This window comes from Micrasema longulum, unplaced genomic scaffold (genome assembly GCF_059751315.1).
Source record: "Micrasema longulum isolate JH-2025_06_02 unplaced genomic scaffold, ASM5975131v1 h1tg000611l, whole genome shotgun sequence".
In the NCBI taxonomy this organism is placed as follows: Eukaryota; Metazoa; Arthropoda; class Insecta; order Trichoptera; family Brachycentridae; genus Micrasema; species Micrasema longulum.
In genome coordinates, this window is record NW_028277807.1 from 406,404 (window position 1) to 434,101 (window position 27,698).

The window sequence follows — 27,698 nt, forward strand, 5'->3', positions numbered from 1 at the left end:
ATCTTTTAAATTTGAATTTTTAAATCCATTTAATTATAAATAAATAATAATACAAACAGTAAAAGTACATTAAAAAGCCAAAGCAAATAGATCATAAATTAATAATAAATAACAGTGTGATATAAATGTGTGTCCTCGGTCCTGAAGCAAACTTAAAACTGAACATAAAATAAAATGAACTTAAAATAGGAAAAAAAGACAAACATAAAAAATATTTATTTATTTACATAAAAATAACGCTAATAGGTAGGTACTTAAAATATGTTTGTAAGACTTATATTAGGTATGGATATCGATTTTAGTTTTAGTGATATTGCGGGTTGTAAGTTTTATATTTTAAAATGAGCCAGTTCAGTGATTTAAAAAAAAAACAATTACAATAAAGCCAAGCTCTTGGAAAAGTTTTTGTTATTTCAAAGGGTCTCTCACCCATATTTAAAAAGTAACATCATAATGCATGTTAAAATTTGGTACTGTCATGGTGGCGTCATCAACTAGTTCAATGATTGTGAAATTAATATTACCGTAAAAAAACATACCATGCTAAAATGCGTGAGTTTCAAGCAATACGACCACGAAAACAATATTACATATTATTTTAAGCGCCATCTAAATAAATCAATTATTTAGATGCGTTGAATTAGATTGCAATCGCGACATCTATTGACAAGTAGTAATACAAGCTTTGAACATCTGTTGTTGTGTAGCAATATTACATTATTTAAACGGGTGCGCGTTTCAACTATGTTTTTTATTAATAATGCTATTGAACAAAAGATGATGATTGTTTATTTTTTAGATGGTTTTCCGGGAACGATAAATTATCTAAAAAAACATCATATTATCTTGAGATCATTTCGTAAAAGCAAGAGAGAGAGAGATGCTAGACCAGAGACTTTCATTTACATCAATATTTCCTATCGACCTTGCCTAGTCTCGATCTCGGTATCGGGAACTAAGGTGTTGTAGTCAAAAAATCTGACCGCTGGGTATGCCAAAATGATGACCACTGAATTTACGTGCACAAATTATTCTACGTAGTAAGCATTGATTTCCTTGAAAGTTGCATAGTATTTGCGAGACATTCATGCTGAGACTCGCTGAATGAATGTCTTAACGAAAAGATTATGTTGAGGAGAGGGGGGAGTTCGTTTGAAGATAGAATGTTCGTTCACCGGTGAGTGACGAACCAGTCATATCACCTCCACACGCGGCAGGTGTTATCCTTGGATGCTGTCACCAGAGTATCGCCCAAATAACTAAAGGCACACGAGAACACCTCACCTGTGTGACCAGAAAGAACCTGCAACACCAAAAATTGGAAAAAATTATTTAGTAGGTAAATATTATACCTTTGGAAAGTCCATTTAAAGGGCACAGGAATAAAATGTATAAAAAAAAGTATGTAAACAAATTTTATAAGTACTGGATTTTGAGCTGTTCGAAGTTTGTAAATTTGATCTATAAAATATAGATGGAAAATTTTTTGAGAAGGTATATGGAATTCTAGGCATTTACTGGATTTACGACTCAATTTTTTAATCTTATTATTTAATAGATTCAAACATGTACAAGTGTAAATTTATAAATAATGTTGATGACATAAAATATTTAAGACAAATCGTAGATTCGCATTTAGACTGGGCTACTCAAATCGACAATTTAACAACAAAAATTTTAAAAACTTGTGTTTGTTTTCAACTCTCTAAGAAACATTCTGGACAAAGAAACGTCAAAAAAGGTGTATTTCTGATTATGTCCGTTTAATTGAATATGATATAATTGCGTGGAGGGGGGCCAGGAAAAAAGCTATTTAAGCATTCGATATTGCACAAAAGTGTGATCTCAAGGCTGTACTCGGGGTCCCTATCAGGACACCTACAGCTGAGGTGTTTGAACGAGTAGGTGTTAGGGCTAAACGTATGTTAAAGCACTTCTCGTTCACATTCACAATTCACCTTTTGAACTTTTTCAAAGATGGTGAATGGTAATTATTTATTCATGCATTTCATAATATATATAAACAGTTTTTTGTTAACTTTGCCTAGCTGTGTGAAACAGTACCTACTTATGATTTTCTTGTTGTTTTACTGTAGAATGTTTTATTATTTAAACTTTCTACTGAATATGCTGTATAATTTTTAGGTTAGTTTTTTAAATATTAATCTTGTATTATTTTTAGTTTTATTTTTTTTTAAATCTTGGGTACAAGGAAATTTATGTTTAAAAAAATATATATATATATTAAGCCAAATATGTTCATATTATAAATGTTTGTAAAAGGCAGATTTGCCGTTTATGTTAATAAAATAAAATAAAATAAACATGGTGGAAATAAATTTTTCAATACTAGTTATGAAACGAGTCTTAAAACAAAACAGCTATACATGGCACCTAAAACGACAACATCATTTGGTCAAAGAAGTCAAGTATATCTTGCTCCAAGAATATCTAACAATATTCCATTTGCCACAAAAGTAGATAAAAATCTTAAGAAATTTAAATTATTGTAAAAAAATGGCTACTTGATTTGGGTCCCGAGAACTGTCTTGAGATGGTCACCCCACCAAAGCAGTAGACTTGTTTATATAAAATATTTTTTGCATTTCATGTTTTGTATTTGTATCCACACAGTGTCTCGATGTATATAATATGTCATATCCGAGTATATTTGGCATTTATGCGGATGTTGGGCCACCAGGAACTGACAGTAGCTCATTACTTGACCTGATGTATGCACAGTAGTTCAATATGTGAGCTGTACTAAAAATATAATTTTATTTTGTTTTTCTTCTTTTTTTTTCTAACTATTATTTATGTTTATTTATCTATGTGGATTTGAGTATGAATATGTATTATTTTATGTATATTTTTTAGACACCATACGCGTAAATTAAATCATGTAAATGAATGCTTCGACACGGGTTGTGCCCAGTGACATATTCATATATTTATTAAAAGTGTTATGTAAAACGCGAAATAAAAAACTAAATAAATAAATATAAATAAGATATTATGTCCTTCACAAAAATAAACAGGTGGAAGAATCGATGTTAAAATATAGACAGAATGGTGAATGTTGCTAAAAATAAACGGTTAAAGTGATCACACCAGCCAAATAAAGATTATGACATGTAACTCTAATGTATTGGAGCGAAGTATGGAATGGGAAAAATAATTATGAAAGTAGGTTAAATGTTGTCGAAATGCGACCCCTCAGGTGAATGTGCGGTTAAACGATGTATGATAGGTGCACTAAAATGTCGATATCCGTGAACTGTGTAAGGCTGAGACATGCATTATCGACAGAATCAAGAAAGGGGTGCTGCCTTGGTTTGGACATGTAGAGATAATTGACAGCGAAAGAACGGCTGAAAGGATCTACGATGTGAATGTTGATGGATGAAGAAAGTGAGGAAGACCGAGAAAGACGTGGAACGATCAAGTCTACCAAATACTTTAAGATGGACATGTCAAGAGTAGGAATAATCGGTGTGCGTGCATGAGAAGATGTATGAATGTAGAGGAAGCAAGGTATGTATGCAAAGACAGAGTGATAAAGCGTTCTATCTTCTCTGCCTTTCCCTAAGGGAAATGGCGTGATGGTTTGTTATTGTTGTTGTTGTTGGAACTTACGGAAATACATTTGGAACATAAATTAAAAATTATTACTTTAGGTATTTTTTATTTTAAAACCGCGAGAATGTAATTTTTTTTAAATGTTATTTCCCGTGTAAGTGTGTATTCATTTAAATTTTCAAAAAATATTTGAATTTTTCGACCACAATTAGAACCAGGTTAAATAAATTGCGTAATTTCACTTCCGCATTTTGTTAATCACTTAAGGTACAGATAAAATATGATTTGGTCTAGATACATTACTAACCTGCGTACAATTTCCCGAATCACAATTCCACAATCTGGCAGTCATGTCAGCAGAAGCAGTCAATAATGTATTACCTCCCGGACTAAAGCAAACCTTAAAAAAATATATATTTGATGATTTAAGTGAACTTAGGGCTACCAAGTTAGTGATAAACATTATAGTAAATAAAAATATATATATGAGTCCATATTTTTGATCAAAAGATTGCGATTAAAACACGGAACAGGATAGACAAATGAATGCCGTATAGAAATAAAGAACGTCACATGTTAGTATAGGGTATGGACATACGTGGCGTTCCATCCTCTCTGTTTACGAATGAAAGGGGGTGATGGTAGTTCGTAGTTCAACAATCAATAACCTTTTAAAAGACATCTATGGACAAGTAGAAAAAATATTAAATTGACATCTGTCAATAAATATAGGAACTTCAAAAATGGGTGTGTGCCTTTACTAAATACTTTTTTCTACTCGACAATAAATGTTTAAAATACCTGTTTAAAGGGATTGAATCAATCCCATAAAATAATATGCAATATTCCGACTCGTAGATTGAGAAACAATGAAGAATTGTTCATCGATCAGCATAGAACAAACTATGGCCTTAATTCTCCAATGACCCGTCTTTATCGTATTGTTATCACTCATGACAAAATCTGGACTTTTTGGTTTAAGTTTACAACGATTTAAACGAGCACTAAATAAATAGTCCAGATCTTGTCTTGATGTCCCTTATGTTTGTCAATGTTTCTTTTCTTTTTTTTAATGTTTTAAACTATTCTTTTATTTTGATATTTAAACCCTATAAATTGTGTACATGGACAATGTCCGTTAATAAATAAATAAACATCAAATGTTTTTTAAGTTGTAATCTATTGTGATGTTTAAGTTAAAATTTTAAATGATTTTTTTTTTTACCTTCGACACTTCATCAGCATGGCCTTTCATTGTATTTAATTCTCGAAAGTCTGATTGCACATCAAATATTTTTGCAGAGCAATCCAATGATCCAGTTGCTAATCTTTTACCGCAGTAGTCAAAAGTTACATCTAGCACCTTAAAAAAAATGTAAAATGATATTCTTTTTTCAATAAAAAACATTTACACCTACAATAATTTACAATACCTCATCTTTGTGACTGGTAATAGTAGATAAACATTTTTGAGTTCTCAAGTCCCATACTCGTGCTGTGTTATCAAGTGAACTACTAGCAATCAAATGACACGACCAGTTATAGAGACAATTGGAAATTTCAGCTTCGTGTCCTGAGAAGACGGCCACACGTCTGAAAAACATATTTATTTTACCTGACAGTTTTTCTTAGAATAATATGATTTGGCAAGCAATTATTATCACAAAAATTAAAAGGCAGAAAGCAGCCTTACACACCTTTTGAAGTGCAAATAAATAAACATTATTTGAATTTGGGTGGTTTTATCAACTCACCTTCCGTGTCTTAAATCCCAAAGGGAAAGAGTGTGATCAAAGGAACCAGTGATGAGCTCTTCTGATGATGTTTTATTAAAATCTAAAGCTATGACTTCAGCTGAATGCCCGATCAAAGGAAATACTTCTTGCCCTAAGCACAAAATCACAAATTAAATTTGCAACATAAACATATTTTGTATTTTAAAGAACAGATTACTTAAAAAAGTACTTGCCTGTTACACAATCAAATATTCTGGAAGTATGGTCCATTGAAGCAGTAGCAATTAATTCCCCATTTGGACTAAATTGAGCACTTACTACTTCAGCTTGGTGACCATATAGAGTAGACAAACATTCTCCTGATAAAGGATCCCAAATCTTTGCACTTTTATCAAATGAACCAGTTATAATTCGGTCACTAAAATGTGGAAATTTGTATTTACATTTTGTATGTTCCAAATAAAAACGAAACTTAAAAATACTAAAAATTATTTAAAATTATATTTAAAAAATATGTATTTATTTATCAACAATAGCTCAACCGAATTGAACACATCACAGTGATTTAGTTAGTGAAATGTATTAATTAGTACTAACCACATGGGATAATTGTATCCAACTGAGTAAACAACATTATTATGGCCAGTTAATGTATGTTCTTCAACACCTGAATCAATGTTCCAAATTTTACAGGTACGATCATAGCTTCCTGATAAGCATCTACGAAAGAGTAAAGATTAGGAGGGCATTGAAGGCATAAAAGTTATAAAAAACTCACGAAATTTACATGTGTAAATTTACTATGATAAATGTCGTTTGAATTGTTTGAAGATTCCTCTCAGAAATCACATCCGTTTTCATTTATAATAAAATACTGGATTTTTCAAAATATATTATAAATCTTAACTAACTAATATACATATTTTGAAATACCTATTATGTAAGAATAAAAGGCTTTTCAGGTATATAATACAAAATTATGTATTACTTTCCAGGAGTTAAAAACAGATCTTTATTTAAAAGATAATATTTTACATTTAAGCAAATGCATAGACTAAAATGTTTTCTTTAGTATTTTACTCACTTCTTTCCTTGTTTGTCAAATGATATATTAGTCAAGGGTAGGATGTGTGTTTGCAGGGTTTTACAAATATAAAATGTCTTTCCTAGTGATCCATCAGATTGTAAATTACTTTTGAGTGTTTCTATACACTGTTTTAATTGATCTACTACGTTCCAAGTTAAAAGGTTTTCACTTCGCATTAAATCAGATATAACTTCATCAGTATTGGATCTAAAATAATATAAACAAAAAATACTGTAATCACGAGGTAGAATTGAAAAGCCCTGTGATATGCAGTAGTTGCACAAACCATCACTATACAATACACATAGACATTACTCATCCCTGTTTTACGCCCTTTGAGATAGTAAATCACGATGTGAATCCCCCATTAGGTACCTCTTATACATGCAGAACTTTCCTCGTAGAGAGATGGAACCCCTCGAATAAGTCTGTTGTTTACCTACTCCATACTTTTCCAACAAGTCCCACAATTTCATTCTATCTACTTTGTCATACGCTTCTTGCAAACCAACAAATGCACAGAATGATAGCAGAATGGTTCAATTCATATTTTTATAAAATAGTAAGGTAGTAAATCAATAGTAATCATGGGATACTTACGAAGGTAATAAATCCAATAGATCAATAGTTTTCATTCTTTGAATACCTGATTTAACATATTCCATAATAATTGCTGGAGGATAGTATCTCAAATGAAGTTTGGTGAGTCTCATTTTAAATACTTAAAAATGACATAATTTGAATTAATTTATTCCCAGCATTGTTTGTTGATGAACTAATAATACAAAATGAGTGAACCAAATGCATTAATACGACATATTATCACTTTTGACAGAATAAAATAAATAAACACATCTATTTGGTGGTTGGCATGACAACTAATTATTAGTTAGTTCAGTAGGTAATAAGTAAAAAGTTTACATGTAAGCATATTGTAATCCCTGTAATAAGCTATTGAATTTACAATGTACCTAATTACATTTCATTAATTATAATAATAAAAATACATATATAGTTTGTTCTACCAAGAAATGTTAGTAGAAAAACTCAACCATTAAATATAATTAAAAATGTTTAAGCAGTAGGTACACATCTTCTTCTAAAAGTATAAGTATGGGGTATTAATTTACACGTTATACAAAATAAGATAGAATGTAGCGGGAACGAGAGTGTAATAGGTTTTGATGGCGTTAGGGTGAGATAGATAGAATTCCCATAGTAATCCTGGCCCAGGCCTGGACATTCTGCTTCTCACATACGGCCATGTTTTTGTTCCAAAAAATATTATCATGCTAAACCATATGTAGGTAATAAACAACCCTTAATATGTCGAATAAGGGATGTTATTTTTTAAAAAGAGAATACTGAAGTCTAGGCATTTACGGCTCTTATAGTATCATTGGCTCGATTAAGTGACCACTTTATTCACTGTGTAATGAAATTACTCCAGTAAATATTCATAGATATTTATGTGTTCGCTTGTCAAAAAAATGTCTGTTCTGATTAAATCCATTTCCGATTAAATACAGTATTTCTATGACAATATTTTTGATTAAAATTATGCATCAACCCTTTATCACAGATCAAGTTAACTATCTGTAAAAATGCGTACTAAATAAGAATGATATTATAAATATGTTCACCTTCATGGCATGTACTCACTTTGTATTTATGTTTTATCTCCTAAACCCTTTAAGAGATTTTGTTTGTAAAAGGTAAAAAATAGACTTTTGTGTAGAGTATAAAAAAATGATCTACAGATTAGTTGAGGGTGAATCAAGAGGATAAAAAGGGGGAGCAAATTTAAATTACATCATGAAACAATACATTAATTTTTAGCCCAAAATTAATATTATTAATTAATCAATCTACCGGTTTTTGTTAGCTTTACTGGACAGAGTGTGTCCTTATAACTTTTCATATTAGGACTATTTAGGATTTAAATCTTTATTTTGACACATTTCTCTAGCGGCCTCTTGGTCTAGGGGTATGATTCCTGCTTTGGGTGCAGGAGGTCCCGGGTTCAAATCCCGGAGGGGCCCTATTTTTTTGTTTTCAGATTTTCTTTATTTTATTAATACCGATGTATAATGGTAACATATAATTGACAAAATGTGTTTATATTGTAGAAAAGGTAATTTTATTATACAATTATGGGTAGATTGCACCTTTTAAACCAAAATGTAGTTTTAACTCAATATTCTTAAAACCACTCAGTAATCTTATTTCTTAAAATTAAAATCATCGTTTGTGCCTACAATAATCAATTACATAAAGAAAGTAGTTCAGTTTTATAATACGACAATAATAATAATTACTGATAATAATAAAAAGCTGTAATCTGCTCACATCTTCTTATTTGTTTCTATCAACAGAAGATGTCGCTCAATGTTGTATAAAAACTATGCTGACAAGGTTGGCAACTCTAACTTATTGTAACCAACTTCACTCTGCTTCTGGAAAACACAGCTGTCAGTCGTCTTGTTGCCATCTCGAATCTTGAGGTTGTCTCGCGGCTCGTGTCATTGTGATTAACGGTAAACATTTTACCCAATACCATAATTGTGTTAAAAACATCCAATTGGTGTAGTTCATGTGAGCATTCGTTTTATGATTTGATATAACTCGGTGATAGTGTGTGGTGTAAGTGGTGGTCGTAATACTGGTGCACAAAGAATTGGATTTAATTCTACACAAAGAGGATAAAATCTGTGATTTCGTGCGATCGAACAAAGTCGCTGGCCCGCTATTTTTGTGAGTATTATTCATTTCCGTACAACAATATTATGCTGGTGTCAACGTTAATATCTGTCGAATCAACAAAATACCAACGAGTCTCTACCTACAGGAAATGTTAATGGCAAATCGATTTGTTTACCTTATGAAATGTTGACTCCATCAGATGTTTTCACTAAGCGAGCATAGGTATTTTATAACACGAAAACCATAAAAAAGCAATATTGTCAACTTATACTCGTTAATTATTGTTTTTTTCCCTTTTTTGTGAGATAGACAGATACCAACAATTCATTTAGTTTGTATTAGGGATAATTTTTATGTAAAAGTTTAATCGTTACCTTTAAAATAAAATAATTGATAAGAATAAAAAGGTTTTCCACAATAATAAAGGTAAATTTTAAGCATGAACATATCGCTACTTTCATCAGAAAATCGCGTATTAAAGAAAAAAATTCTTGCATTAAATTTCTATTAAAGTCAATAAGATACCCGGTTTTATAATGTAAGCGAGGATTTGTAATGAAAAGTTTCAAATTTCGAGCATCAAAACTGCATTTTTGAAAAGTTATTGTAGGATAGTTTCGTATTTAAATTTATATTCAATTTTATCTACTAAATAAAATTAAGTGTTTTGTATGAAAAATAGAATACGTTTAGAATTTTGATCTGAGGTTTGCACTTTTTTTCTTCTTAAAAGCCCATTAAAAACATGAGAGAAAAGTAAGTTAATTTGGAAGTCGAATTAAATTCCGACATAACTGACAGTTTTAAAAACGAACGCCTACATGCACATGCACAGATAATGAGTCTAGATTCTACCCTATTAACATATAAGAGCAACTAGGCTTAAAATGTTGCCACTATAAAAAAAATCATTTAGTTTTTATATTTTTACATCTGTTTTACTATCTTCCTGGGGTGCTATTCTAAACCGCTCCGCGGCACGAGAAAACAGTTTTTCTCGTGTATTTTGTATGTAAATACACGAGATAATACGGCCGCCAGAGCGTTTGGAATACCACCCCTGAGTGTACGTATCGAGACGTTAAAAGAATCTGCTTTGTAATCGCTCGGTAGATAAATACAAACGATCGTTAAGTATACCGTCTTGGTAGTTGTCAAAAGTCTTATAAAAATCATGTTCAAGCGAGTTTTTTTTCTTGAATTGGGATTTATTAAAGTTAATAATCGCTTTCATCACAGAAGCCTATTTAAAATAGACATGAGAACTATTTTAAAATTGAATGAAGTAAGGAACGCGGACTAAATTTTCGGGGTCATTCGTTGGCTGGATTCGAGCATATGACGTTGAGATGACAAGTCGGTAGAACATACCGAGGGTAGATAGAGATAGTACAGTAGTTAAGTGTACCGTCTCGATATGTACAGATGAAGATAGCGTTCATAATCGCGGCACTAGACATTATTATTATCGTCATTTTAATTACTTCCCTTTCCGGACCCAGTGGTGCACATGGCACTGCATTGGAACATCAAATTCAGCGTAAGGTGACGAGTCGTGCAAGTTATATCAGCAAGTAAACTCGCTACTCGACTACAGGAAGTTTAAATCGGGCCCAAGGGTCTGAATCGGCACATAATAATAATGCATATAACTATGTATCTGTTCAGGTTAAATCTAGTACATATATATTAAATTAGGTACAAAGATTTGGACGCACGTAAAAATATTTATCAATCATTTTAAAGTATACCTACTTAAATGTTTCTTAAAAAAGGATGTTAGTCAACCTTGCAAGGATTCGAACTTTGGATTAGTTCGTGGTAGCGCCTTTTACATTTTCTTTTTTTTTCTTCCTCATTTCTTTTACAGCTAAACCTTTTAAATGTATTATTTACACGTTTCGTTGCACACGATTATTTATTTTGATTGATAACAGCTGTTTTATTTATAACCTAAGATTACACATGGTTCTGCAAAATCAGTGATTATATGCATAATATATACGACTCGTTTTGGGTGTGTATGAGAGTATTCATAAATACCTAATTGTTGTTATCTATTTTATTCTCTTTTATAATTTATTAATTTATTAATACTTTTACAATGTTTGTATTCTTTTTTTATACAGAATAATGTTCCCTCACTGGGGTGTCCCGTGCCGATGGAAACATTTTACAAAAAGTGAAACATGCCTTAAATTAATTATTTAACAAAGTCAGCATAATAATAAAAAAACGTAATTAATCTATTAAACCTAATAATCATTAACATAATGAGCAATATAAACTTAAATAATCATAAAAAAACATATAAATTCTATATAGACCTATGACCTGTATACCAAATTTCATATACAGTACACAAATTTTACCTATTTGGTTTGATCCACTCATCGATCCGTGCGCAACTCACCTCCACTATCCGTTTCTTAATAACAATTTTATATTGTGAGTATTTACTAATTGTCCTTATGGATAATGGAAGTAGATTGTACACTTTAACCGAGTAGTAGGCCAATTCTCTTTGACTGAAGATTGTTTTAATTTTTAATTGTTTTTGCATCATCAAGGTAGATCTAGTAACTCTTGTATTTGTGAAAGAATATATGTATATTTACTTAACTTTTTGTGTACCTACTTTTTCATAGGTACATTATAATTTCATTACCCAATCTGTCAATCTGTCTCGGTTAATTTTAAAACAAATATTTAAGTACGGAAGTAACGTCGTTTAGAGTTATCGTCCGGTCGACGTATAACTCTAAAGTTACTTTTATAAAAAAATTATAAATACATCAGTGTAAATACTTGAGTAATTAGACTCTACGAAAAGTACTTTTTAATCTTTTTATTTGTTTTTCTCATAAATAATTATCTACCTATATTATTAATTACACTAAAATTAACATTAGTCAGCTTACGTGCATGAGAAGGTGCATTAATGTATAGAGAGCGTAGTCTGTATGCAAATATGTAGTGGCGTTCTATCCTCTGCTTATTCGTAAAGGGAAACGGCGTGATAGTTTGGTTATAATAGTTTTACTACTAAATATTTACAGTTGTTTTTAGAAGCAGGCAAGTACCTACCTGTTCATGTTTACAAACGTTTGTATTTTGCTTAAAATTAAACTGTAGATAACTTCAAAATCATAGATAAAATCCTACCATTACTGCCTCTCTTTGTTCTCTTCCCATACATTTGTCAATACAATCGCGACCGGTATCATTAATTTCTTTACGCAATTATAATACTCCGCAGATGAATCTAGTTTTCTTACGAAAACACTCGTGATTATTTGCGTTGGGAAGTAATTCGTTCACTTTGTTATATAGAGCGCGAAAAACATGTCGAAATAATGTGCTTTCATTTTTTTACTCGCCATGAATATGCATCACTTCGAGTTGGTGCTCTCCACATCACTATTCATACTCCGCTTTACAACCGAATTAGAATATTATCCGGGTATGATAAATTATATTCTACTTCTGCATAATAATTATTCACTACACTTTCATTCAGAGTCCGGATTGCTTGAAACGAATTCGGTAATCGAAATTCGCGTCTATGGGTTTACGCCGATCACGAACCTCTGTATGACCGATGCATAATGCTAAAGCTATGGTTTCCTAGGAGAGCGGTGCTGAAATCTAGCGATCATCCTATGGCGGCGGTTGACGTCATTAAAACGTTGTCGGTACAAATCAATGGCGCTGGTTTCCTAGAGAGCGTTGTAAGCAAAACGTCAAACATCGGTGCCGCAATTTGCGGAACGGCCGTCATAACGGTGCGAACAGTCTTCGAACGGTTTTTTCTCGCGTAGCGGTGACCATGTTTACCTCTCAAAGTTATCAAAATGAGTACAAACGTGATGTAGACTAGTGGAATTTATAAAATGTCAATTGATTTTGTAAGAAATCATGAAGCTTTATATAACGTGAAGGCAAAGATTATAAAAAGCCCGGTAAAAACGAAATTTGGGGAGAAATATCCGGACAATACTTGAAATATCAAGTATCTACTGAAATGTAAACGACAATCAAGTTAAATGAATCATAAAATTATTATTAAAGGATTATTTGCTATAAGAAAAAGCTTAGTATCTGTTATAGTATTTTTTTTCTATTTCAAAACATTTCTTATAATAATATTATTTCTCGGGAATCCTAACCTATTTTGATGGGTCGTTTTTGTTATAAAGTTACATTATGTCTATCATACGAATAACATATTATTTTACTAGTGCCAGATAACGACGCTACATTTCTAGACACCGTTAAGACGGCTGTCTTATTACACCCACCACATCGCGGTATATTACGGCCGCTAAATAATGCCACCGCTTTCCAAGGTAACCATAGCTTAACGAAGCCTCGTTACTCATTTCAGTGTAAAATTCAAACCGACGACATCGCCAGAAGTCTACTTTATTTGTATATAATAAGACTGCTAAACGTGACGTAGCATACGGACAAGGCTTTTCGGGCAGCGAACCTGTTCTATTCTCATACTAATGTTTAACTTTAAAAAATTTTAGCCTCATTTTAAATTCCACTCCCGATTTTTGACCTCGAGTAGTTAAATTTTCGCCATTTTATGGACCAATTAAAACTCCTGAAATGTGGGATTGGGTATGGATCCAACTAGGAAGAAAATTGCGAGGAATCAAAAAGGTTATGATAAATAAATCCCCCCTTTCTTTATATGTGTCTGGTTTTTTTCCTTTACCCACACATTCTGATGTTTATTACGGGCATGGGCCCACAGAACAGGTATGGACTATAGAACTGGTGGATTAGAACCCCCAACTTTCGGACATTGACCCGCCGCTGTTTTTGAGAGCATTCTCTATCCGCATCATCTTAAAATATTTATCCAAATCTCGCGGTGGTAGCGGCACCTAAAACCTACACCCGCACCCTCACTTTTACACAAATCACGAGTATGTTGATTAAACAATAACCACTGGAATAATTTCCGTGTACCTGTTGTAGGATGGAGTTGAGTTTAGACTATGATTTTCTCGGCGTGTCTTATTGATTTGTATTCAAGAACTATTTTTGTAATTAATGTCGCTTAACTAACAGCGCGCTTAGTAATGAAATTGTAATAGTCGGCTATTAGTTTGTAAAACATAAATATTAAGGGAGTTGATTAAAATAGCATGATCACAGAACATAGGGAATCTCACATTATAATTCACCTGGAAACAAATAAATGTCAGTAATCTATCTTCAGTATACGTCAAAGCCGAAATGATCTCAATTCTCGACCACAACACGACACAGTTTATTGCACAACATCGCGTCGCGTCGCGTCGCGTCGCCTTAACTCCTAAACAACTCCACACATCATTAAGGTCGACAATATAAACTGGTTGTTGAGCAAGGCAAAAACAAAGTCCTGTCCGTTTTTTAAAAATGTGTTTTGTGCCAGCAGATATCGGACCCACGTGTAGGTATTTTGTTATTTGCCCAGTCCGGTGTATTATAAAAATATAAATTGGCCATCTATAACATAACGTGTTTATCTATAACGTGTTTGTTACAGTACAAAAGTAGATACAAGTAATTATTTTTTTATGCACAAATATAAGGTGTAAACTGTGACGTATTTATACTCTCCGGAACGAATAATACAATGAGGAGGTTCATTGGGTTTTTTAAATTTTTTATTTGTTAATAGACTAGCAAACCAAGCCGATAATACGATACACAAAATACAAATATTTTTATGTATCGTATTATCAGCGCTCAGCCGAGTCCCCCGGGAGTAGGCTGTAGAAGCGCTGCGAGTAGATGGCTGGCTTTTGTGATTCTCCCAGAGGCAACATTCCACTTTTCCCGAATGTCACCTGAAACGTAAGACAGGTCTTACCTATGTCTAACAGGTGATCGAGATACACTGCATTTGGTGTACCGATGCAGAGTCCTATGCACACCATGTATGAATGAAAACGTATCTTTAAAAAGAATTATCAAGTTTATGATCAAGTCTATTTATATTATCATATGTTTCAAAAACGAAAGACACGAATTAAATGAACTATTTATTTTTACTCGCGTTTTTTTTTTCAAATACAAAGTGATTATTAGTAGTAGCAAAACAATCGACTTAGTTCATTGACTTAAACATTGAATAAAAAGCATATTTTTACGTTTCAATGATTGCTTAATAACATAACGGTTAAATGAATGGGCCTTGATTACAATGGAAAGTTAACAGAGTTATCTTCGACACTCTATAAAGAAAAACCGATATTTTTGTACGAAAATGAGTATATTTGCATTAACATTTCAAGTATCTTAATCGGCGACCTATAATTGAACATGTTTAGAAGAAAAAATTGTATGCATATTCTGCTTTTCATAAAAAAAACTTTATTCTCTATATAGATAAAATTGAAGATAAATGTTAACTTCCCATCGTAATCGGGGGCCCAGGGCTGGTATTATGAACTCAATTTTAACGCATTAGTACCAGCCCTTGGGTGGTATTCTGAATCTTATCTACCCCTCAGAGAGTAATTGATTTGAAGATTTTTTTTGCATGCGTTTTCAGTTTGATTTATACATGGCCACACTGATGATTAAACGTCAAATAAATATGAAAACATGAAATCAAACATGATTATTTTCATTTAGAACATTATTGCGACCTTAAGCATAACACGAAGCACTTAATTAGGTTAAATTGACCAAACCGTATTAGTTTTTTTCCGTATTTTTTAAAACAGTTTTATACGCCATTCGACGTTTAATCATCAGTGTGGCCATTATATGAAGCAAAGTGTAGCCGCATAAAAAAAATCCCAAATTAACCACTCTTGAGGGGTAGAGGAGATTCAGAATACCAGCTTTAAAGTATTTTGGTATGAGTACGAAAGGTGGGATTACACCGTTTTTGTGTGTTGTGTTGAGGTCTGATCTGTCGTGATGACGAGTTATTATGATTCCATTGTTGTGGGGTGGTAAGGTGCGTTGAAGGCTCTTCTGTCGTTTTAATTAATCATTCATCGTGTTTGCTTAGCCTGCTTAACATGCTTTCGTAGCTGTGAACATTGGCTTAATGCATTAAGGAGACGTTTCTAGAAACACGTTGTTGTGGCGTGTTGTGACGCGCCATAACTTCCCTCGCGCGGATTTAAAAATCGTTGGATAGAGACTGCATCGTGGCGAGCCACGACAGACCACGCTAGAGCAGTGTAATTCTAACCATATTAAAATACGTAGAAGTGGTACGCGCCAGATAGCTCCACAACACACCACTCCACAACACGGCATAACAATGTAACCCTGCCTCGAGTCTAGTACTTAATGCTTACATTACTTACATAGTTATCTACTTACATGTAATACTTAGTGTTTTTAATCCTGATTTTGAAAAAATCCTTCAGTAGTTAATTCCAGAACTTATCTTAAGTGATTTAGACATACTCAAAATATTTCAAAAATATTTTTATTATTTGTTTATTTATGTGTCCGCCTTGTGGTGTAATGGTCAGCGCGTTTGCCTACTATGCGATAAGTCTAGGGTTCGACTCCCGACATGGTTGTCATGAAATATTGATTTAAAACTGTGTTTTTGCACTAAAACATTTCATAGAGTCTGGACCTGAAGCGTAATACTGATCATCTTATAAAAACAAAAATGATCAAGATACGCCACGATTAGTGTACCAACGCCGTGCTTTATGCACCATTAGGTGCTGAAAGGGAATGATGGTTATTATTCGTTTGCAAACTGTAATGATTTTGGTCATATTTTTATGCTCGTTTTTTCGGTACTCAAAACAAATTAGAAATAATAATTTAAGCAAACAAGTTTATTTCCTTGAAAAATTTGCTAGACTACCAATATTGAAGTAAATTTCTCCTTGATGTTATGATCTCGCCAATTATATCAATGCGTAACGTATTTGTTAGGTACGTTTATGTAGATGTGGTCAATTTGTCAATATTCTCAGAACTACCTATGTTTTTGTTTCGCACTGCTGTTTCCTGTACACTATTTGCATTAATACGTTGTACATATTATGTACATTCTTAGTGTGTAGAATATATTCGGAGTGCATAAGTATTTCAATCCAGATTTTCCCATCCTTACAACTGTTGAATTTATAATGAACAGGCAAGCATCCTGTTTGTAATATGAACTCCTGACAATAACATAACAGCACACAGGTGATGCTTGTTAAAGCCACTACCTAATAAGGTCGTCCAGCACACGTGTTCACATTAAAACGTTGAATTTTACTTGTCAAAAATTAAATTGTTCAAATAATAACTTTTTTTACTAATTGACAAGATAATCTACATTAATTTGTGGGCAGCTTGATGTTGATTAATACCGTAATATTATATATTAATATTAATTGCTCCGTGGATGTTACTGTTTTTATTATAATCAATATGGAGATGCTTATTCTAAGGAACCGGTATGTTTTTTTTGTAGAATGTGTCTTCAAAATCTATTAGTGGACTTAAATTCTAGATATTCGTATTACTGAGAAATTTCTTTTTACTGTATCAAAAACATTAAATCATGAAAAGTGTTCTCTTTCGTTTGATGAAAGCCTATTTTAGTGTACATTTGAATACCATATAAAACAGATGTAGATTTGTTTTTGAGTTTAGGTACTTACCTGTCTTAAGTATTATTTAAATTTTCAAACTTACACACAAGTCTTCTTCGAAGTCGAGTTCGAGTCTCAATCCCGGGGATTGGTTTGCAGCAAAGTCCCGCATCTCGTCCTCCATTGGTCTCTATTCTCTGTAGCCCTCTTCAGCTCGACATATGAGGCGCATCTTGCACACTTGCTCCAAATATCCCCGTCGGGGGCGCACTCTGTAATTTGTCCCCTCAGCCATTCCCTCTATGATGTCATGCAGGAGACCCTCATGGCGTATAATTGCTCCGATGTGGCCGATCCATCGGGTTCGCCTCTCTGAGATGGTTTTTATTAGGTGCCTCCCTTCTACGATTCTGCTGAGAACCTCGTCATTAGTTGTGTTGTCTCTCCAGGAAATTGCTAATATTTTTCTGTAGCACCACATCTCGAAGGCCTCTAGTCTTTTTTTATCTCTTTCGGTAAGGCACCATGTCTCACAACTGTACATCAATATGCTCCATACATAATATATGTCTTGGCAAGTTGCTTGCGGAGTTTTAGATTTATATTATTCGACTCAAAGATCTTTGATTTTTTGTTAAACGCAAGCCTCGCTTGGTGTATGCGGCAGTCGACTTCTCTTTTTGTTCTCCCATCCCAGGTGATCCTGCTTCCAAGGTACACAAACTTTCGCGTTTTTCAGAGTTGCTCCTGACATTACTATATTCATTCGATGCTCATTACGAGCCACAGTCATAACTTTGGTTTTGCTCCTGTTTATTTTCACATTATATTTATTATTTAATACATTTTTCATGGATGTCAGAGCTTCAGTGAGTTCTTCTTCACATTTAGCAATCAGGGCGATGTCATCGGCAAACCTTATCATATCTACCTTTTTTCCGTGTATTTTAAAACCCTCTCTATGGCTCATTTTTTCCCTGATTTCATCGATCGCACACTGTATATATCCATTAAATAATACTGGATACAGCGAGAATCCCTGTCTGACTCCCTGTCTTTTGGCTTCTTTTATGTCATTTCCATATGTAATTACAGCAGCTTCATTTTTATATAGTGCAGATATAATTTATTTATTTTTTTATATGCGGCATTTCTACCATTTACATATATGTAGTATAAAGAGTCCTTTAAAATATAGCAAAATTCGAGTATAATATACTCGTACTATACACATTATGAATTACTTGAAATACATACATATTTTAAAGTAATTATAAAATAACAAAATACTTTAATCAATCAAATTATATCTTATTTATTCTCCTGTATTTCACTCCTACTTTTTTTAACATCTCAAAAAGCGTTTTCCATTCTACTTTGTCAAAAGCTTTTTCAATATCCACAAAAGCAATATACGTTTTTTGTATTTGTTTTTAATCTTTTCTCCATTATTATACGCAATGACAGTATATTTTAAAGTATTTTATTTTATTTGGGGAAACTAACAGTTCTACATATTTATAGTTAACATTCAGATACATTGAATTGACTCAGAACCAATAATAATAAAACTCTGTTGCTCGTGATTGTTCGCAATGTTCTGCGGCTTAAATGTTTTGGTTTCGTTGATTCCCTTTCATCTCATCTTCTTTTACTCACAAGTCACAAGCCGCGTTCGCTATGGATACCTTCTGCCTACTCATTACCTAATCATCTCAAGAAACAATTATGCTTATTACTGCAATCTGAAATCAATAAACATCGTACGAGTCTTTCTTTTAAACCTACCTACGTAATAAATAGTTCTTAAATAGCTTTTGTTTCCTATCAAATTGTTAAATGATTAAAATTCTCGCGTATTCATAATTATTTTGATGCGGATCCAATTTTTTTACACAACATTATTTCAAGTAAAAATACGAATGCATAGTTTTGTTGTGAGTGCGTTATCGACACACTGCGCCGTTTAAACCCCTGTATATAAGTTTACCATAAGACCGACGGCATTGCCCATTACCTCCAAGTGAACACGCAGGCAGGTACTCCGTACACGCCGTACAGTCCATACTACATGTAGTTTTCAGTTCTCCGTATAAGCGACTTTTTTACTTTCCTCTCTTTCTCCGTATAATAATTTACGTCTGCTCTTTATTCCTATATTCCCATCCCCACGGAACAAAGGACCGTCTGGAGCCAACGACCTCTCAGAAGAAGAGATCTTTGTTTTACCTCCCGTATTTTATACTGCTGTTATTTTTTGCTGGTTTTCGTTAGGAATATTCTGGATATGAATAGCCAGCGCAATCTACTGCAAATTTACACAACTATTTAAATGTTTTTACTAAACCTGCCTTATTCTGCTTTGCTATCCAAAGAAAATCATCTTATTTTTTGCTACTCTTTAAACGACGCGACGCCGACGCAAAAGATTTTTGGTTTGTAAAAATATTGATTGATTATGTGTTAGTAATGAATTTATTTATCTAAATGTCGTTTGTCAATTGCGAGATAAAGATTTTAGCTAGACTAAAATTGCAAGCTTGCTCAGTAAAACTAATTCAACATAAGTAAACTTTTTAGACATCGGTAAGCCTTCTTTAGAATTTAAAGCACCAATCTATGTCAGGTCAAGACGGCTCAATTAGTCCGGAAGTGACATCAACAAGCTAAGATCATCAACTTACAAAGTTTTTCTCCCCGTACCCCTAGATAGCTTTCAATAATATATCATCAATTTTTGTGTTTTTTTTTGTTTCTTCTATAATATAAACAGATAAAATAAAATAAAGATTAAACACCTTTCATTAAAAAAAATCATCATCATTCCCTTTCCGCACCTAATGGTGCATAGGGCACTGCATTGGTACACCAATCGCAGCGTATCTTGATCATTTTTGTTACATGAAGGTAAGATGATCAGACTCAGGGGCCAGTCCTGGGACTATGAATTATTCTAGTGTAAAAACACCCTTTCAAATAATATTTCATATTAACCATTTCGGGAATCGAACCCGAGACCTCTTGCATGGTAGGCAAATGCAATGACCATTACACCACGAGGCCGACAAAAAGAAATTCAATTTTGTCACATTTCTTATAAGATTCTTCCAGGGGGTCTTGTTATGAACTTATCCCGTGAATACACCCTGTACCCGCTAGCCGCTAGTACCCGACGCCTGACACCTGACACCTGACACCCGGACCACCTTAGCCGTCATTTTTTTTCCCAACTCATGGTAGTTCGGACAGTTATCTTACTAAGAGATGAACTTAGTTATTCATTTTATATCGGCTGCCTAGAGTTCCCAGTAACCCAGTTTCTTATCTAAGTTTACTGTGACGATAGTTAAATTGTTATTATTTTTCAGATTGTGGGCTTAAACTACATGAATTGTTCACTATCGTCGAGTGTTACATAACATCTATCTTATTTTTGGTTTTATCATCGGTCTTATGGAAATTTTATACATCTATTGACGTGTCATCTAATTCTTATACCTACTAGATGCACACAAGGGGTATAAATTAATATGCCACCTAGAAAAATTACTCTCAGAGTTCCCGTAAGCATTGATGTGTCATGTTTGGCTATAAAATTTTCCGATTTGTCTGTTGTGTTATTTTATTTACATTTTACACACATATCCACATTTACTTCGCCTCGCTTTTCTGACTTACAGGATTTTTGAAGTCTACAATATTATGTTCATAAATATGTAATGTTATTTCCATTTCGTAACAGTTTCGTCACACTTCTAAATACCTGTAATTTGTTTTTTTCTTGTTTTTACGGATCGTTTATATTCTGATATATTATTGTGGTATTATCATGATTTATACAACTTTTTCCTTCAACTTAATATGTTTTTTTATCAACTTCTAAAAGTGATACTTGTAAAGTCGCCAAGTAACTTTTTTATAGAAAAAGTCATTAATATTTAAAGTGAAAACTTCACCTTGTACATCCTTACCCGTTAAACTAATCTCACCTTTAAAGGCTATTTGGATATTTGCCAAAGTTAATATTTGTGTAGTGTGCTTTATATTCGTGAAATATGGGATTCGCGATAGGTATGTAGATGTAGGAACCAACCCTGATTTATTATTCAAAAATAGATAACCACATCCGCGCGATTACAAAATGATACGAATGCAGCCTTTACCGTGATTTGTTACCTTTATTCGACCACGGAATATCACTTCGCTTAACATGAGGCGTGATACAGTGTACAAATGATTATTTTAATGGGTGCTATTTTTCCGGGTTGTAATGCAAATCTGATTAATTTGTACTCTTTCTCTGTCAACATTTATAGCCAAAATAAGGTGATATTGAAAGAATACTGCCTCAGTAATTTTGTTTTGTTTACGAGTATTGCTTGTCTGTCATTAATTAAAGTATCAGGTTTATAATCTTAAAACCGGTTTTTTTAGGAATTTGAGCGTTTATTAAAGAAAATCTTGTACAATGATGTTTTTTAAAGTATTGTCCATCGGAAGCTACAACATTCCCCCATCTTTCTGGCAATTTGTGGATGCCATTCCAAAAAAACTGGTTGTCTTTTGAATCAAAGAAAGAATCGAGCCAAATTTTGGTGCCTTGGACTGAAGAGAAACGTATTCCGGAAAGTGAATTCTGCATCGACCAAAACAAATAGAAGTCAGAATGCGCCAAGTCTAGACTATATGGCGGGTGGGGCAGAACTTCCCATCCGATATTCTCTAAATAGTTTCTAACGGGTTGAGCAGCATGTGGCCGAGCATTGTCGGAAAATCAAAGTCTCGTGGCTGGTCTCCCATTCTGGCCGTTTTTCCTTCGATGATCTCTTTAAACGAATTAGTTGTTGTTGGTGCAGGTCTCCAGTAATGGTTGTACCCGGTTTTAGAAGCTCAAAATACACAACTCCCTCCTGGTCTTCATCTTCAAACTTTTTCGGCTGTCCAGCCCGCTCTTTGTCTTTGATATCAAAATCGCCACTTTTAAAGCGTTGAAACCACTCGAAACACTGCGATTTCGCAAGAGCATATTCGCCATACAATTCCACGAGCAAACTATGACTTTCGGCTGCAGTTTTCTTTGCAAACAAGTGACTCGGCAAAACACGTAAACGCGGTTTTTTCGCTAATTTTCAAAATTTTCCATGATTGAAAAAAATATGATGCGCACAAGCAAATCAAACACTGTTGACTGATTTTGACAGCTTATGAATAGAGCTTTAAAATGACATGTATGCATATCAATGATTTGCTACAGCGCATACACAAGTGTCGACATCTAGTATCAAATTCCGGTTTTTCAGTTATAGAACTAATAATTATGAATTATATAAACGTTGCGTTCAAAAAAAAATCTGAGGTATCTCTACATGAGGGTGTATGGTAGTTATCCGTGGTTCTATCCCACTGCATTCCTCTTGGGCATGATTGGGACTAACAGTTTGCAACTTAGAAGTTTTACCGAGAACTCAGACATTTTAGAGAGTATCAATTTTTATGTTCCTGGTGGTTATCCCCGACAGCGTCAGCACAGACTGTATTACCTCTCGGCTTCCAGAACTGACCTGCCTCTGGTTATGCCGATTGGAAAAGCAGTCAAACAGCTGCACATTATCACCTTGAAGATTGACATCTTTTATATCAGTAAATCTATGTTTTAGAGGCAAATACTCTTGCTATTGGGAAAGTATTATAGAGTTTGATATATTGTTCCAATATAACACCTTAAATATTTTGTTATTTGTTATGTTCTTTTGGTAAAATAAATTAATTATAATTTGCATGTAAAGTTGCGGAAAAGTACAGTCGTGGGTAATAACTGCAAACCTTATTTTTTTATAAGGGGTCTGAAGTGGTCTCTCGGTCCAAACTATGCAAATCCTTTTTTAAAATACATACTTAAAATTGTTGAAAACTTGAATGGGGACGACAAATTTTTTTTTTCAAGGAATAACCCGCTAAGCCGCAGTTCACACGTGAGCGTTGCGAAAATAAATATTTCGAACGAGTTCGCGAAAAATATGATTTCTTTTTTACCAAAATGTATTGGAATTGTTAAAGGACGAAATAGAAAAAATGCGTGGGAGCGACAAGCTCGCGTTGAGCAAATCGCTGTTGTCATAATGTTCTGTCCGTGTCTGTTCACACGAGGACAATGCGGCCACGCGCGTTTTTTTTATTATTTTTTTTTATTTAAATCATCAATTTAAAAAAAAATTCAAATGTTATATTTTTCTAAAACTAAAATCCCACCGAGCTACTTTCTGTAGCTTGTTGGTGGAGTAATTGGTTGTGGCGGTAATTAGTGTTCCGCGGATATAGCCTGTCCATCTATTTCTGAGACAATGTCTCGGAACAATGCTGTGCCTCTTCAAATTGGTGTTTACACGTGGGCAATGGTCTGATCTGGGACAGACTAATATTGTATTCTCCTCGTGTAAACAATACTTAAATACAATACTTACATGTAAAACTGGCATAACGCTATTTACCGTTTGCAGTTTGCTGTATGCGAGAAGTAAACTACGGTAACTCTAAATATGATGAAATTGAGTTATTACTATGTCGAAACTAAATGTTTCATCCTCTATTACGAGGTAAATAGCATTAACTCCTAATTTCTAAAGTAACAAAGATATTTTTTTATTGTAACTCTCCACCACATTAGAGGTAAACATCAATAAGAAACATACAGCACCAAGAAAAGTAAGAGAAAAAAAACTCTCAATAATTTGTTTTATAGAGAAAAAAAATACAGTATTACTAATAAATACCTACTTACTTATTTTTTTACAAAAAAACATAAAATAGAGTTTGTTGTTTCTTGAAAAAACAAACTCGGCTGTCGTGCAAAATACGTGCTGAAATAGTGCAATTCACCTCTCCCATACAGATATTTATATCCGCTATCGAACCCCTTGTTTCACAGTTAGGCTGTATGTACGTCGTATGTACGCCAAAATATTTTCGAGGGTTTAGCTGTGTAATAGAATTTTGTGTTTAAATCCTACTCCAGATTAAATCAGCTAACTGATGGCAGATCGAGGCAACCTTGGCACGCCCCACTTTTGCTGAGCAATGTTTAAGAAACCCGATATAATGCAAAGTGGTGGGTTCTCTAAAATTCCAGTGTCTGCGTACTTCATAAAACAAAGGTTATTTCTATCCATTACCAAATAACTCAATTCTGAAGGAAACAATAATTCTCTGGGGAAATTTTAGCGCTCCGAATACATGTCGCAATCTTCATTAATTTATAATCCGTACTGATTTTTCATTCTCGCGTCACGTATTGGGTTTGTTGTAGGTACTATCATGTAGAAAATTATAATAATCATTTCATGATTCTTATTGGTGACTTTCAACTATGTTTTGTATAACTACATTCATGTAAATAAGAAATGGAAACTGCTTTTGTCAACGTTTTTATTTTTCCTGAGTTCAGAGTTTTGAATTCTCATAAATAGTTTAAGGCAGTATTCAGTATACCGATTTATATTCACTGAAATTTATTGCATCTAAGTGTTTATATATAATTTATAACGATCATAATAGGTAATCCTATGATCCGACAACTGTTATTTAAAATATGCTCTGGTTTAAATATTGAACGTTGGCATATTAGCGTGTCGATTTAATTACATTTTAAAATCATTTTATTTGTAGGATCAACTTTGCGATTTTACACTATCCTAATAGAAACTGTTTACAAAACCACGACTAATCGGGATTTTAAAATATAATTTAGTGGTTTCAACGAGATTAAAAATAAAATTAAACATATTTTTATTTACAAGCGTATTCTTGGTAGTATTTAAGTTAAGTACTGCGTGACCTCCATTCTCAATTCTATTCCGTATGTATTATGATGTTTGAAATTTCTGCACCAAATGTGCAATACTTTTACATCTTGATCTCCAGACTGTGCTTCGGGGTATTAATAGGCGATAGGCCACATGTCTTACATCTCGAGTACCGCCGCGCCGCGCACGTGGTACACGATCACTATATGCCACCGCAAGAGAAAAAAATGTGTTTAATAACATTGTGGGTAATACTCAGAAAGAATCTTTCCGTGGGTCCATTTTCGATATAATTTCGTTCTCAATATAAAAAATGAAAATAGGTTGTTAAACCTTAATAAATAATGATAATTATTTTTTTTAAATACGTAAATTTTAAGTCATATTTAAATCAATATTCATAGAATCACTTTGAGAAGCGCACTTGTGGTATTATATTACGAAAATGGCGCTTTGTAAGTTTTTGAATGTAATTATAATATTGTATTTTGAATACGGTCTTAGAAAGACTAAAACTTTCTAGAAATAAATCTCAAGAAATTATTTCTATCATATATATTGACTTGACACTTATCAACCCCTCGCTAGGTCCACCGGATAAAAGCACTTGCATATGTTTTTGCTTGAATATGTTTTACCCAAAACCTTAGGATATCGTAATAATACTTACCATTGCCCGTGCTCTAGGAATTATTATAAACCCTGTGAGTAATTAATGCGCGTATGTATCTACCTACATTTTTAAAATTAAGATGCTATATTGGGAAATAAATCATAGTTTTTTAATAAATCTATGAAGTTGAAAATCCCATACCAATCTAGAACCAAAATACAACCATGGACCTGAACTGTACATTATGGGGATGCTAGGCTATCAGTCATTATGGAGGAGGAGGGACGTTTATTTGGGTGTTCACTTTTTCCAGGTGATCGGTGGTCGCATACATAACTCAGAAATTCTGATGGATGTAGGTCTGTTCGTACCTGATAACTATCTTCGACAAAGACAGCATCGATTGTTTTACCTACCGCGATGTAGAACCAACCTGCCAATGGTTATGCCGGTTGGTAGAGCAATCTTGCTACTTAATCGCATCGCCTCGGATGTCGACATATTTCACGACAGTGGGCCTTCCCTTAGGAAAGCACTTTCTAACTTTTAATTTTTCTTTTTAAATTTTGTTATATTATTTTAATAACATAACTATCTACTGTAATTGGTGATCTATTATTGTTTTTATAATGAATTGGGTCTTTTTTCTGTAATGTTCTAAATATCTGAATAAATAAATGAAATTAAATTAGAATAATGTCAAACCACAAGATGTAATTGTATCAGAAAATGATAAGATATTTTTTTCTCTTTAATTTTACATCTTCCTTAAAACATTATTATGTTATCATTTCTACTAAAAAAATATACATTTTAAGTTGCATTTGTAAGAGTTACCGAAAACCTACCTTTTAAGAACCAATAATAGTTCATAATTAGTTTTTGTACATCATTAATCATTTGCTGATTACTTAATTGTTTATCTATTTTACCAAAAAGAATTTCATTGTTAACATAAGGGTTTCTCAACTTGGATGATACTACTATGTATAATTATGTTATTATTTATACTACATGAATAGTTGATTGTCATTATTATGTTGTTAATAAAATATTTACATCGTTTTCATCCTATCGAATGATTTCCGAAGAAACCCCGCTCTTCTTAATATTATTGTCACTAATCATTGGAATATTCAAATAATATTTCCTTTGCTAATGAACTTTCCTTTAGATTCAGTAACACTAGTAATAATAGTATTTTATAATTGTGACGTAGAAAGTTCTTCACTGAAACTAAATTTCTTGCAAACGTTAGGATAATTCGGGGTTCACTTATTTTCTTTGGCAACGCTTTCGTTTCTCGTTTCGCATGGTAAACCTGTAATTCATATCGCGACTGAATCTTAGTCATTTTTCCAACTTATAAGCGCACTTTAATGAAACTGTTATAATTTTCGGATCTCATTTATTATTTAGTCTCATGCATATCTCACATTCATCAGCATATTAATCAATTATACTTAAATGAATTGTAATAAAATTGATTTATATTATGTACAACGCGACCCCGAAATGTTTTTAAATTGTACGCTTTTCCTTTGACCAGTTCGATATGTTGGTAAAATGTTCTCCATTTCTGCTGTAATATATTAATCTTAATAACTC

General features: G+C 33.1%; 2 protein-coding genes across 2 annotated transcripts in view; one reads left to right on the forward strand and one right to left on the reverse strand.

Annotated features, from left to right (window-relative positions):
* Positions 1-321: 321 nt before the first annotated feature.
* Positions 322-7,222, reverse strand: LOC148280141 (uncharacterized). The gene is made up of 9 exons (XM_088228865.1): positions 7,003-7,222; positions 6,400-6,609; positions 5,913-6,035; positions 5,549-5,733; positions 5,334-5,466; positions 5,013-5,172; positions 4,805-4,942; positions 3,887-3,979; positions 322-1,303 (listed from the first exon to the last, which is right to left on the reverse strand). The coding sequence occupies exons 1-9, from the start codon at positions 7,113-7,115 to the stop codon at positions 1,199-1,201; spliced, it is 1,260 nt and encodes a 419-aa protein (XP_088084991.1). The 5' UTR covers positions 7,116-7,222; the 3' UTR covers positions 322-1,198.
* A 1,627-nt stretch (positions 7,223-8,849) lies between these two features.
* Oatp30B (Organic anion transporting polypeptide 30B) overlaps positions 8,850-27,698 on the forward strand; it is a 119,421-nt gene continuing 100,572 nt past the window's right edge. Inside the window, exon 1 of the mRNA XM_088228867.1 lies at positions 8,850-9,156. The gene's annotated coding sequence lies outside the window, so the exon portion shown is untranslated. The remainder of the gene's footprint in view (positions 9,157-27,698) is intronic.